The following is a 14,982-nucleotide window of genomic DNA, read 5'->3' on the forward strand; positions in this document are numbered from 1 at the left end:
TTTAAACTCTGGAGAAATCTGAAAATTATGTTTAATTTCCTGACACTCCATTTTGAAACTCATCAAGCTAGTAATAGACAACAAAACAGAGTTGCCATCTTTCTAGTGCTCCCCACTGAGATAAAAGCATCGTATAGTGCTGGATGCCAACAGAGCAAATAATTAGACTGTGTCACTTTCCATTGCTAATGAACTCAGAAATGAAATTTGTTGTGGATGTTAACTGAATGTCTGGGACATTAGCTATCCTAGGAGAAGTCATTAACATTTGCTGAGTGTCTACTATGTGCCAGACACTCTGTGCTACAGAGGATGCGAATTGAAATGAGAGATTATTCTTCATCCCCAGGTATTTACAGTCTTTAGTAAAAACCACATCATATGTCCACTGAGAACAAAATGTCAGGTAAAATAAATTCCATATAGAAGAACATAGTGCTAGGAAAACCCAGAGATAGACATGATTAATACAGGCTAGCCCGGGATGAGAATGAGATAGTAGTAAGGACAGGACACTTCTCCATCCTAGTATTACTGGGAGGTGAAATTTGGAACCCTTCTACATATGTTCCGAGAGAGAGAAAACAAGATATTGTCAACAAAATAAAAAGGAAATAAAAAATGGTAAATTATACATGCACCTTCAACATGCTGTGCACTCAACCATTACTTCGCAAAAACTCATATGAACTAACAATTTAGTCATAGAGGTTTATTTATTCTGGGGATTAATGAAGACTCTAGTGTCATCCTAACTTAATGTCTATCTCTAAGGTTAATTTTGATCTTTCAAAAGAAAACAATGTTAATGCATTAATTCAAAGAAGTAAAGCTTCCCTTTTATAGGCTTTTCTTTAGTAACCTATCATTTCTATGATTTTAGAAAATAACTCACCAATGAACAAAATTAAGTTTTTCAGGTCCGTTGCTTTAAAGGAAAGTCAATATTTGTGCAAAACAATTTCTATAGTAGATTACTACAAAATGAAAATTTAATATGTCTCCATCAGTTAAATCTCCCAGGATAAATGTGCAAGACTGACTCTGACTTTCGCTATTTTATTCTTTCAGTAACTGTCCAGATGGTACAACCTGCTGAGTATTGACATTATAATATTAAAGAAATTAGTTAAGGAAGTCAAATGTGATTTATTTAAGGAAAAAAAATCAATATCAATATGAAATGATCTTAAGTTCAAATGGTAAGATATGAAAAGAGCAATTAACAAGTTTTAATCTCTTTAGAAAATTTCAGTTTGATATGTATAGTTATTTGTTGTGAAGAATAAGAGAGGATATATTAAAGAGTTAAAAAAACTATAAGGCACTTTGAAAATGTGAAGAATGACTATTATTTGATGAAAGTAACAGAAATTCAAAAATATATTTTTTGAGTACTTACCATGAAAACCAGATGCCAGATGCTACAGAGCATCCAACATAAATCTTTGGTTTTGTAACAGATTAAATATTTAGTCAGGAAGAGAATATCCAGACCTGGGTCTCATCTGAGCTTTTAAGGTTGTAATAAAAGTCATAATATTTATGATAATAGCTATAATAATGTGTTTATTTTTCATTTTCAATGTGCCACACAGAAATATTAAATTGCCTGATAACATCAACATTAAAAATGAGAATAAAGCCCAAATATTTCATTATTTGCTTGTTCCATCTCTTGTGCATTTATTATCTATAGTTATCTAACCCTTTCAAACTAGTTTATATTTTTAACACGACTGATTATAAGTTCTAACTTTTAATTACTTATGCTTTATAAATTGCTAATGTCTCTTTTTTGTCCAAAAGCTGCCTTTCCAAGGAATGCCCCTTTACTGAATCTTTTCAAACTCTGTTAGGTCGACATTGAGGTTGGATAAATAATGACATGAAATGGTTCTAATTCTGATAAGCTTATATTTATTTGGTTTTAAATATGGGTAGGACAGTTTTCTATTTATATCCAGTTTCTTCCCATATTATACTCAACACCTTACTTGAGACTTCATGTGGTCTTAGTCAAAGGTGCAGAACAGAGCAGTGACTTTAGGGACCATACTACTGGGAATTCTTTGGTTCCTTTCATGGATCTTAACTATTAGTGGGGAAACCTGTCCTCCCAAAACTCAACATTGCATAATTTTTTTTTTTTTAATAAATGTATTACGTTCTACTTGAATAAATAGTATCTTCCTTAATAACATTCTGGACATTCATGTATCTTGGTGTTTTCATCTTTGAATTTTTTTTTCTTTCTTGGCTTAGATTTTCATTTTTTAGTATAATTTGTCATCATTGCCAATCTCAAGAGTCCAGATGCCTATAAAGATAACATTTAAATGCTAAGCTAAAATTCAACACCAGCTGGGATTCTTCAGACTTCCAAAGAATTGTTTGTTTATGACTGCACTATGTTTTCTGCCTTTTATATTGTCCCTTAGCCATTCCAAAATAGCCCCAACACTGTCATGTACAGTTACTTTTTTGTAGAAATACAGTAATGGTTTTTGGAAATTCTAAATAAAGTATATCAATTGCCCCTTTTCCCAAAGTCCAAAAAAGATGTTATATATTAGTGAGGTTCAGTATCTCTTAAAAGAACCTTGTCTACATGTTTATGCATTCACTCTGAATTTAACTGTGGATCCTGTCAGATGAGAGAATTACAAGTTAATCTTCATGGCTTTTGGAGTCTCTTCCAGAGAGTGCCTTACAGATATAAATCTGGTATTCTTGTAGGCACAGTGACATTTGTCCAGTAAATTATGTATTTTGGCCCATTGTTAATGATTTACTCTTGAGTTCTGTTCATAACCTTAAGTAGAACAATTCATCTTCAGAGATTTACTTACTGCTGTTGGTTATACAACAATAAAATGATTCAATTGTGTTGGGAAGAGTCTTCCATCAAAGACATCATAGGGAGAAACCATAATGTTCTGAGTCAAAGACAGGGTGACAGAAAACCAACACACTTGGTAGTCAGAGAGAACTCTTATTTGTAGACTTTGATAGAAATTTTTATGTATTTGGATGAAAATTTACCTCTCTAGAATAGAATTATTTGGAGAACAACATCCAACTTCGATCCCAAATATATTCAGTTAAAATATAAAACAGCAAATTTAGATGTTTAGAAAGCACTACAGGGAAGCAGCACCACCATCTACAGTTATCTTGAAACTGAAAACAGTTCCGTGACCTAGTCTGTATAACTATAAAGAAAACTAAAGCTGAATCAAAGCATTTAGATATTCCTGAGTTTTTACTGGTTTTTTTTTTTTCCCCTAGCATTCTGGTAAAAATAAAATAAATAAGAGCTTGCTTTTCATCTTGGTCATTCAAATCGATTCAACTACATTTTAAAATAAATTATTTCTGCATAAATACAGTGAAAGCCCAATAAATAGCTAACCTTATCATTTCTCAGTGGCATTTAGTTATTAGAAAGATAATTATCTAGAACATATGCCAGAGAGTCCAAGTGGCTTAGATTAGAATTCTTTACTATTTCTAATCACTTCTTGGTGCTAATTTACAATTAAGAAAGAATGACAACCAAGTGTGGGTGAAGAATCTTTCACAGCAAAGACAATTTAAATATCTATTTGATTATATGACAGTACAGCTTCTCCTTTTGTTCCCCAGCTTGGTAGACGGTATAGTTACTACATGCCAGTTGCCTTGTCACTTTGTCAGAGAGGTGTATCAAGAAGATGGCAAAATAAAAAAAAAAAATAGCTTTTTGCAAATGTTCATGTCTTTTGCAGATCTAGCTAAAATTTCTTGTTTTTCTCTAAGAATTTATTTTTCAGAATTGAACTTTAAGAACCACCAATATTTTTAAGATACCTTTTTTATTTCCTATTTACTGCTCATAAATTTCCCCTTTGCATTCTTGAATTTTCTTTGGGATATTATAAAAATGAAATATTATAAGCATAATTTCTGCCAAGATATTTTAGAACTGTTTTCAAAAGCAGTCTATTTCTCTCTGAATTTCTGTAAAACCCATGATAGCCATTCCAATGGTAGATGGAAAATATTTTAAGATGTCAATTTCAGCTTCTTAGACTCTTAGAAGCATCTTAGAATTACCTAGATAGTCATAGAGTCTCAAAAAATATATATATTCCACTTTACTTATTCTTATTATATTTAAATGAACTCCAAATATAATCAGGTTTAAGTCATATGAGGCATCTTGAAAGCTGTTCTCAAAAACATTTAGATACAAAATATGTACTTATTAAAATTTGCACTGGCCCTGCTCATATCACCAAGATTCCTCCTTTTTCTTCTTACCTGTGCAACTATCACACAAGGTAAGATTAAGTCTACATAAATGGTCTCTCCATGCCACTAATATTCATACAACCCTTAGAGGAATAAAGGACAAGAGGCAGGACATATTCAAATGATTACATTTAAAAGCAACTTGATTTTTAAGCTCATGTATACTGCTCAATTTTCATATACATGGCTGAAAAAAGAATCACAGAGAATGGTGTACACTGTGAGAGGGCCATAATAATAATAATAAAATATAAATAATGATTCCATATCAAGTAATATGAAATTTAACAATTCCCATTTCTATGCAATAGGAGTAACAATATATCACTGGTTAAGTCTTTCTTTATTATCAAATTTGCTGAGAGGAAAAACAGAAAAAGGAGAAAAACTGGTCAAAATGGATTCGAGAGAAGAAAAAATGATTTTCTGAGCCTAAGACTTGAGGCTAATAGAATATTATTCAGTATTTAAAGAGAAGGAAATACTGCCTTTTGTGACAATATGGGTAAACCTGGAGGACATTATGCTAAGTGAAATAAGCCAGACACAGAAGGACAAATTCTGCATGACATCACTTATTTGAAGAATCTAAAATAATGAGACAAAAAAATCAAAGAATAGAACAGTGGTTGTCAGGGGCTGGCTAGAGGAAGAAGTGAGGAGATACTAGTCAAAGATTCAGAGTTCAGTTATACAAGATGACTAAGTCCTAGAGATGTACTCTATAGCATAGTGCCTAAAATTAATATTGTACTGTATACTTTAAAATTTGGTGAAAAGGTAACTCTTATGCTAAAAGTTCTTATCTTTCCCAAAAAAATAAATTTAAAAAATTGGGTAGTAGGAAACTTTAGAAGGTAATGGATAGATATATTTACAGCATAGATAGACAGTGGTGATGGTTACACCAGTTTATACTTTTCTCTGAACTCATTGGATTGTATACCTTAAATATATGTAGCTTTTTATGTTAGTTGCACCCCAGTAAAGTAGTTTAAAAAGAGACTTAAGGCCAGCCAAACACACACAACATAAGGACTATTAGAAAACTCTTTTGACCACAAATTTTGCTCCTGCTAATAAATGACAAATCTAAATGAGGAATAGTTTTAAGTTATAAAAGAAAAGCAGTAAAGAGACTCAACTTTAATTATCAACATTGTTGTAATGGAGAACCTTCTCAAACTAATAAAAACAACAACAATGAAAAATAAAGAAACAGAAATATACAAAACACAAGAATGACTGACTAGAACTCTCTATTAATTTCTGACCATTTTCTTCTCTATTTATAGTGCTTGGAGCAGAAACTAGCCTTTTTGGCTCTTGAGAATTAGATCACTAAGTTCAATCTTTAAACATGTAAATAACCTGATTTAATAGGGACATTTTATTTGATAGCTGCCACAGGCAGTCCTGCAGACTTTTCTGATCTCAGTGGGCTGCTTCACTAGCATGGTACAATTCAAGTTTAATGAAAACCTAATACCATCTACAAAGAAGTGAAAATAGAATTCTGGTTTGCATCCTGCTGTGACTTACATTGGAAACACAGTAATTTTCCAGTTAATCCATTGAAGGAAATGAAATTCATCCAATAGGAAAGGCTTATTTTACCATGATCTAGAATAACTGAAATATTGAATGTCCAGAATATGAGAACATCCAAATACCCTGAAGAATCACAGAGCATCAGGTCAGTAAACTTGTTTAATTTTCAGTTAGGGTAATTAGCAGGGAATGATATTGTGGTGGGGGATATTTCTAGAGATATTATCCGAGGTTTGGTTAAGCATCAGTTTTTAAGCTTATACATAATGAACAGGTCATGATCTATTTTGTGTAAGTAGATTAGTGGAGAGTTTAGACTTCATGTGCTGATTGGTATTTTTTGTTAAGACTCAGAGAAAACCATTGGAGTTTTTATCCACTGACACTAGCTCTCCTGATGCAGATCAGTGTGATTTCCAGTCACTTACATGAGGTCTTTAGAGTTCACCTTGAGCTGATCTCCCTTGCTGCTCCAAGTAAACTTACCCCAACAATCCTGTTGATTAAGACCTAAGAGCAAGCATATGTGAACCACATATTCTGTCCAGTCCCTAAGTGTTTCTATTCTCCAGAAGTCTGTCTTTGGTCCTCTGATTTTCTCTTTTCACAACACAACTCCAAGAGAACTTATCTACTTAGTTTTTACCAATAAGCTACCAAAAATAGATCTTATCTACTTTTCGTATTGCTGAATACCCATGAATTCCAGATCTGTATACCTAACAGCTGGACATTTCTCTTGGTTGCTCTATGAATATGTGAAGCTCAACATGTTCAAAACTTATCATCCCTTCTTCATCATCTTGAAGGAGAGGGGAGAGAGAGAAAGAGGGAGAACATCTCTCAGCCGTCTCCCTTAATTCATCTAGCCTCTCATTTCCCACCTACCCTTAATCCTGCCACTGAATTGGTAATAAAAACCTTTCTAAGTACTTAAACTTTCTTATACATCCCTTTCCCCCCTTAAATCCCATTGACCCTGTCTTGGTTCAGGCTTTTGCATTCTCTGTTCTAGTTTGTAGACACAGTTTCCATCATTGTCTCCCTTCTTTACAAACTAATATTTATGCTCTATAGTTTTTCTCAGAGAAGCTTCCATTAAAAATTTTGATAATGCTATTTTTCTTCTTAAAATTTATCAAATGTGCCTAATTTTTTTCAGGATAAATTTCTAACTCCTCATGATTCTAACAACTGCCTTGAATTCTAACTTTTACCTTCTGCTTTCTTCTCTAGAGTGATCTATATAAACTCTCCAAACGCCTCACCGTGTATTAAAGATACTCTGCAGTTTTTTGAAGTTCCTTGAGCTTACCATGCCTTTTCACATCTCTGAGATTTTACAGAAGTTATCCTGTATTGTCTGGCTAACTCTATATCATCCTTTACAATGACTAGAATTTCACCATCTCCAAACAATGTCTCTGGCCACAGGAGCCCAGGCTAGATTCCACATACTCCTGAACACCTTGGAAACACCTCCATCATGGAACTTATCTCACTTTATTTGTCTATTTCTTCACTAGAGAGTGTGATCTCCTTAAGGACAGAGACCATATCTTTCTTTTCTGTATCTCTAGGCTGGCAAAATGCTCATACCACAGTAGGCAACTGAGGCATGTTTAATTTATTATCAACGAATAATGGAGTTCTGGTAAAGATGGTGGGGATAGGTAAACACTATGCTTGCCTCTCCCATGATCACATTCAAATTACAACTAAATTATAGAAAAACCTGAAAAACCACCTGAAGACCAGCTGAATAAAACTTCTATAATTACAGATATAAACAAGAAGCCAACTCAGATGGGTAGGAGGGGCAGATATGTGAATTGGGCTGGTCTCACAACTGTGAACGGTGGTCAAGAATCAGGAGGGATATCTCAGTTACAGATGTCCCCCATGAGAGAAGGGGTCCCAGCTCTATATGAGGTTCTCCAGCCTGGAGAACCAGTGCTAGGAAGAAGAGTCCCCACAACAACTGGCTGTGAAAATCAGTGGGGATTCTGTCAGTCTGGGTGAGATGAAAGGCTGCTGGAAACCCAGGCGTTTTCTTAAAGGGCTTGTGTATAGACTCACTTGCTCCAGCAAAGGGACTGCAGCTCAAAATGTGCCAGAGACATATAAGAAGAAACTGAATTATGGGCTTCTGGGCAAGAGCTGCTATTGTCCTTTTGTTGAGCCCTCCCACTAAGCAGCCTGCAAGGGCAGGTAGGTGCCAAATCTGCATCTACATTAACCTGATGAACACCATTCATCCCACCCTGGTGACCCAACCCCACACAACTCTATCACTGCACTCGGCTCTTTCAGAGGCTATGCCTCACAAACAGCCTTGTTGGTGATGAAACCTTTCTTAAAAACTCTCCAAGGCCTGCAGGCAGGTGGTGGCTGGCCTTGGTGTGCCCTTTGCTTTTTGCTGAGTGGCCCCAGGCCCAGTGCAGGTGGCAGGTGGCTTCAGGTCATAGAATGGCTTCACTCATGTGCCTCTGGGCCTGGTACAAGGAGCTGCCAACTTCAGATCACTTCGTAGTTTCTACAAGGTGGCCCTGGGCTGGGTATAGGCAGCAGCTGACCTTTTCCTGCAGCAGAGCCCCTCTCAAGAGGCCCCAGAACAAACAAACCTAATGGCCAGCTTCAGACAACAATCTAGCACCACTCCATAAACTGCTCAAATGAAACACCCAAAGAGTGAACTCAGTAAGCACCAAAGCTCTGCTGGGGCAAACCCTGCTCTATGGAGTCAGGCCCCACTGTGATTGTGGACAGACCTCCTAGGCAGCCAGCCTGAGGGTTAACCACGACCTACTGATGAGCAAGAGCAGACAATGCTCAATTATCAGACAATTCACATAAGGGACATTCCTGGAGCACCTGCTCAGGTGACCAGGGAGACTGCATCACTGCTCCAGAGGACAATTCCTACATAAGGCACCTTGCCAAGACTGGAAGATGTAGCAGACCTGCCTAATATAGAGAAAAAACGTAAAGGGAAAGCCAAAATTAGGAGACAAAGAAACATGTCCAAAATAAAAGAAGAGAATAAAACTCTAAAATAAATAAACAAATAAACAAATGAACAAAGAAGCAAATAAATAAATAAATAATAAAGAACTGAATCAATGGAAGAAAGCAATCTAGATACAAAGTTCAAATCACTGGTTATATGGCTGTTCAATGAACTTAGAAGAAGAATAGAGAACTTCAACAGAGAGTTAGCAAACGTAAAAAATGACATAGAAACCATAAAAAAGAATCAATCAGAAATGAAGAGTACAATAACTGAAATGAAAACTATACTAGAAGGAAACAACAGCAGTTCAGATGAAGCAGACGACTGAATCAGCGATTTGGAGGACAAAGTAGTAGAAAACACCCGATTAGAACAGTAGTAGTAGTAATAATAATAATAATAATAATAATAATAATAATAATAAAAAATGAGAATAGTTTAAGGGGCCTCTGGAACAACATCAACCATACCAACATCACATCATAGGAGTATCAGGAAAAGAAGAGAGAGTGCAAGGAATTGAAAACTTATTTGATGGAATAATGACTAAAACTAATTTTAAATTGAAATAACTTATGTATGTTGACAAAGCTACATGATCACAGTAGCTTAATTACTTTTTCAAGCCATATAAATGCAAATTTTCCTCTAAAATTGTAATTATTTTTTACCCATTTAACAAATACTTATATGAACACCTAAATTAAACATTCTTTTTGTTACTGGGCTAGGAAAGTGAGTATATGGAATCTTCTTATAGCTTACAATATTGTCTGGAAGGCAGACATTAATCAAATACTACCACTAATAATTTTATATCTACAAAATGGAATAAAGTACTCTGAAACTTAAAAAAAAAATGCAGTTTTAGCAGTGTATTTAACAAAGGAAACTGAGGTAGACCTGAGATGAATAGGTCTAAGCTGAGTGAAGGGGAAAAGGTGTGAATGCATTCCAAATAGAAGAAACAGCACAGTGGTGGAAATGCCCAAGGTAAGAGGGGGCATGGTGGAGTGTAAGAAATGTAAAGTGGCCTCTGTGGCTTGAACCTTGAGAGCAAGAGGGAACATGCTATGAGACTGGTTTGACAGTCAGATAGAGACTGAACTATGCTGTTGCTTAGGAGTCTTGTTAAAGATTTCAGTCTTAACCCAAAAATGACAAAATAATTTTAATGAATCAGATTTGCAACTTGAAAATATCAGTGTGGCTTCCCTGTGGAAAAAGAGAGGATGTAGTGTGGAGTGGTGTGGAGACCAGTTAGAGGGCAATGCGATAGTTCAGGTGAGGGAAGATGACAGTATGGAGTAGAGCAGTACAAGAGTAGATGGTCAAAGGCCAAATGATTTGATGGCTGTTTAGAAGAAAAGATTGCTAAAATCTGTTGATAAAATTGCCATGAGAAGAAAGGGCTATAGAAAGAGAGGTCAAGATGACTACAGAATTTCTGGCATGTGCCATCTTTCCTGAGACAGAAAACAATGAATAGGCTGAGGGAAAGATTATGAATTTAATTTTGGACTAGCTGAGTTTGAAGTTCTTTTGGAACATCCAAGTAGAAACACTGCATAAGAAGCTGAATATACGGAATACATTGGCGTTCAGACAAAAGGTCTGGACTACAGGTATACATGTGGAAGGGCGCATAAAGTTTGTGATTAAAGCTATAGGCACGGATGGCATTGACTAGGGGAAAAAAATGCAGTAAGATTTCCACGGATGCTTTTATCACTCTAGCTATCTCGTGAATACTCTAGTCTGTTGTGCTCTCTTTCAGTAATCCTTTTCCACACTTTCCCCTTCTGAGTTCTCCAAATTATAGGACTTGTGTGGAAAAGAAACTTGGAAATCATCAGGTCTAAACTCCAAATTTAGAAAGAAACTGCAGCTGTTTTCTCAAGGTCATGCAAGTCCTCAGAGGTAAAACTGAGACAAAAAGATCGGGTCTTTTTGACAAGCACTCCAAAGAGCTTTCATCTGGAGTGGGATGTTCTGGGAGACAAACAGAAGTGTCCCAAGTACTCAGAATTTTACAGATTCTGATATATGTTTATTCGTCATGGTGAAACAACACAGTCATATGTAAAGGATAGCACTTACGGGGGCAATGCACGGTGGTACGGAAAAGTGAATGAAATCTTGAGCTGGACTGATTTGGTTTGGATATTAGTAAGCAGTACAATGCTGGGCCAAAAATTTGAACTCTCTGTCTCTCCATTTCCTTCTCTATAAAATAGAGATAAATAATAATTACCTTGAAATGCCATAGGAAATAAAACTAATATTTTAAAAGCCAATAACTACATAGTAGGCTTACAGATTACTAATATTTTATTCCAAAGTAAAAATATATATATATAATATTAAAGTAATTGTTATTGTAATGTTATGTATACTATATAATTGTTATTTTAATATATAAAATCAAAATAAAAAACCCTTCCTAAAAATCCCTTTATTATTAAACAGAAAATCCCAGTGCTGGTTCAAACTCTTGAAATATTAAGTATTGAAGGAGCGAATTTTTCTCTCATCAGGATTTAAAACCTATTTATTTTATGCTTATGCATTTAAACTCTATAAAGCATCCATGACTGTAAATCAACAAAAATCTACATCCAAATAGTATTCAATATTACTATGATGTAGTATATTTTCTAAAAATAAAGCACCATCCCCCATTTCAGTGTCTTGTTGTTAAGCAACTAAAATCCTGTTGTCAGTTTTAATTCATTCAAACATGCCTGTAACCAAGGAAAAGGTTATAGTTGTAAAATATTATCAAAGATAGATCAAATGCCATGAAAAATATAAAATTAATCATTTTGTCTTTTATTCACAAACTTTTATGTTCCATCTGAACTGGATCTCTTCTGCTTCCATTTAGGGTTTAAATACAAAGAATTTTCAGCTGATACAAGTGTCATAGTTTGCTTTACCAAAGATTTTCAGATGAAAGATGAATAAATATTGTTACAGGATATGAATTCCAAGGCAACAGCTATCATGTAGGAATAGGGCTTTTGGGTTTCATTCAGAGAAAATTCTCAGCAAAATCTACAAGTCTTATATTTTTTAGCTTTATAGTTATGTTTTTCCAATTTGAAGATACAATTGCATAAAATTAGCATGAACATTTCTATGAAAATTTTATGCAGTAATAGAACTTCATCTTTCATTTTTTTATTGTGATGGAGAGCTTCAGTTTAAAGGTAAGATATAGCCCTACTCGAAAGATGAGGACTCTGAGCAAAAGGACTCCTCAACACACAGCAGAAACTTCTAAGATTTTCCTTCCATATTTATTCCTTATTTACTCCAAAACAGAACTTGAAGCAATTTATAGTATTAATCTTTCCCTCTCCTTTCTTCTCCCCTACTTCCTCACCCCGTTCCAATCATACCTGTTAAATAATTGGTACCAAAGTATATGTAATCTGTCTATTTCCTCACTAAAATGAAAATATTAGCCCTCAACACCCAGTAGAGTAACTGGAATGAAGTGAGTATTTGATCAGTGTCCACTGAACTGAATATAAATAAATAAATAAATAAATAAATAAATAAATAAATAAATAAATAAATAAATAAATAAATGGAAATATAGTTTGCATGGCCGTAAGACTAGCAGATGCCAATCCCATACACATTTTTATGAGCTTAATGATACTGATTCCCTGGTTGCATCCAGTCCTAATGAGTTAACTCATCTGTAGTCAGGGTCTGGAACTTCGCATTCCTAAGAGCCTACACTGAGTCTGTTGGAGATGCAGGGAAAGTGTTGACTAGAAAAAGGAAGTGGAGAACATGCAAAACAAAAGATAGATGTTTCATAGTGGAGGCCTGAAGATGCAAAAATCTCAAGGGAAGTTTGTGCAGGTTGCAGCACTGTGCCCCTGATGACTGGGACAAAGGCTGAGAAGCCACCAGGAACCCGGTACTCTGCCTCATCATCTCTGATTCTCTTTCCTCTTGTATTTCATTTTTCTCAATCTGCAGACAGGCTTCCTTTGTTTCTCTGTGCATATGGCCATTATCCAGCCCCCAGGTTGATATCGCCTCAGTGCCAAACACACACACTTTACTGAAGTTCAGGAAACTCAACAGAATCTCACGGGAGAGACAGTTGTTAAGCCAGGCTCTGGTCAACATCCACCACTGATATTCTGAGAGCAATGCAGGGCTCACACCCCAACATCTGGGCTTGTTTATTTCTATTCTAGTCCTAATTCTTGCCCTCCTACTAAGGCTGAAGCCCTCATGATCACTGATTTTCTTTTGATCCTATTTATGAGGAAGCATCACAACCCCTGTTCATGAATCCCATCAAGCACCATTCCCACCCGGTGTTCAGAACCAGTCTTCTGACTCTTGTCATTCGTCATTCACTGAGAAGGCTTTGGTTTGTCCTTTCTTGCCTCTTCTCTTAGCCTTGCTAGCACAGGCCCCAGCATGCCCGAGTTCCCGTAGCATGGGCCTTCGCTATCACATGGAGCCAGAGCCCAGATTCCCAACTTCCGGCTATTCTCTTTCTTTCCGGTTACTCTAGTTGTTTACAATCAAACTTGTGGGGTTTCCCTATTTCTGATAATTCCTGTATCTCACAGTCACCCAATTAAAAAACAAACACCAAAAATAAATTGGGTCCTTTCTTCTTTTATCCTGTATGCTCAGTCATTCACCACATCCTCAGGCTTTTCCCTCTCCATTTCTTCCTCCCCACATATCAGAATCTTGGCATCTAAACTATTCCTACAAAGACCTTATACCAATGACAAAGACAATGGTCTTTACTGAATGTCAATTCATCCTGAACACGTTCATCATAACATTCTCTGGAAAAGTTTTAAATTTCTCTATATTTACCTATATATCAGAACTAGATTTTTGTTGTTGTTGTTGGCTTTCAAAGACCCTTATAATCTGCTTCAACTCTGTTTCTGTCTATCTACCTTGTTTTTTGTAGTTTGGTCACTCCCAGTTCTGTACACACAGCTGGTGGTGGTAGTGGCCTTGGGACTCACATGACTCCTCATTTTTAAAACTCAGCTCATCACTAATCTTCAGGAACCTTTCTTGACTCCTCATTGATTTTTTTTTCACCCTCCTACATTACATTGTTTCAAATATCTTTATTTTAATCTTGTATTCTGTTATTTCACATTTGTTATTTTGCATTATGTCTTTGCAACTAACTTAAATTGTGTCATAATTTTTGCTTTTTTGTTTCATTTTACTATTTCAAGTGTCCAACATGATGTTGAATATAGCAGATATTTTATAAGTAGTTATTGAATAATGAATTAGAGAGTTTCAGTAGTGAACAACTAGAATAGATTTTAAATGGTTCTGTGCAAGATACTGGACAACATTGAGGTATACTAAATGCAAACTTACCAGAGAAGACGCTAGGTATCTTGGAAAGAAAGCTTTTGACAGTACGAATAGGAATTCCATTCTTTTCATCTTGCATGCGTGCTATGACGTCTTCCATCTGAATAACAATAAAATAATAAAAATCTTTCAAAAGTTGAACTTTTTGAGAAAAATCAGTTCTCATAACAATTTTGTATATCAGTTTTGCCCAACTAAGAGTAATGCCATATGCTTGTCTTTCTAAATTTTATCACATTAATATTTTCAGTTTGGTTAAAAGATGATAGAGAAAACAGCAAGAAAAGTGGTCATTTTAGGGTCCATTAAGCTACTAAGAGGATTTTTGTTCTTTGACTAATGCTTTTCTTCTGGTTTTACATTCTTTGGTTATAAAGTTTGAGATAAAAGACTGCTTATTTTTTGAAACTGTCAGAAACCACTGTCATAGCAAAATTCACACTTCGTTAATATTACATCTCTACTAAATTTATTGAGAAAGAAAATAGAAGCCTTAAAAGCATCTGTTTGGATTTCTTCTTCAAGCAAGAGAGTTTCTATGTTCTGGTTTAGGATAAGATTCTGTAACCTGCCCAGAAATGCAAGACCAATTGCCAACAACTGCTGCTTCTCTTCCCCAGGCATTTACTAGGTGTGGTGTGAAATACACATACACATATATGTACACATGTGTCCATGCACACATATACACATAAAAACTAATGTAACACCATAGCCTTCTGTCTATT

The 14,982-nt window shown here is 35.3% G+C and overlaps 1 protein-coding gene across 2 annotated transcripts in view; it reads right to left on the reverse strand.

Moving 5' to 3' along the window:
* RGS7 (regulator of G protein signaling 7) overlaps window positions 1–14,982 on the reverse strand; it is a 500,747-nt gene that overhangs the window by 258,857 nt on the left and 226,908 nt on the right. For both annotated transcript variants that reach the window (XM_039883198.1, XM_039883197.1), the window contains exon 3: window positions 14,258–14,354. In XM_039883198.1, coding sequence (XP_039739132.1) covers window positions 14,258–14,354 — 97 coding nt within the window. The remainder of the gene's footprint in view (window positions 1–14,257; window positions 14,355–14,982) is intronic.

This window comes from Pteropus medius, unplaced genomic scaffold, assembly GCF_902729225.1.
Source record: "Pteropus medius unplaced genomic scaffold, Ma_sr-lr_union100, whole genome shotgun sequence".
In the NCBI taxonomy this organism is placed as follows: Eukaryota; Metazoa; Chordata; class Mammalia; order Chiroptera; family Pteropodidae; genus Pteropus; species Pteropus medius.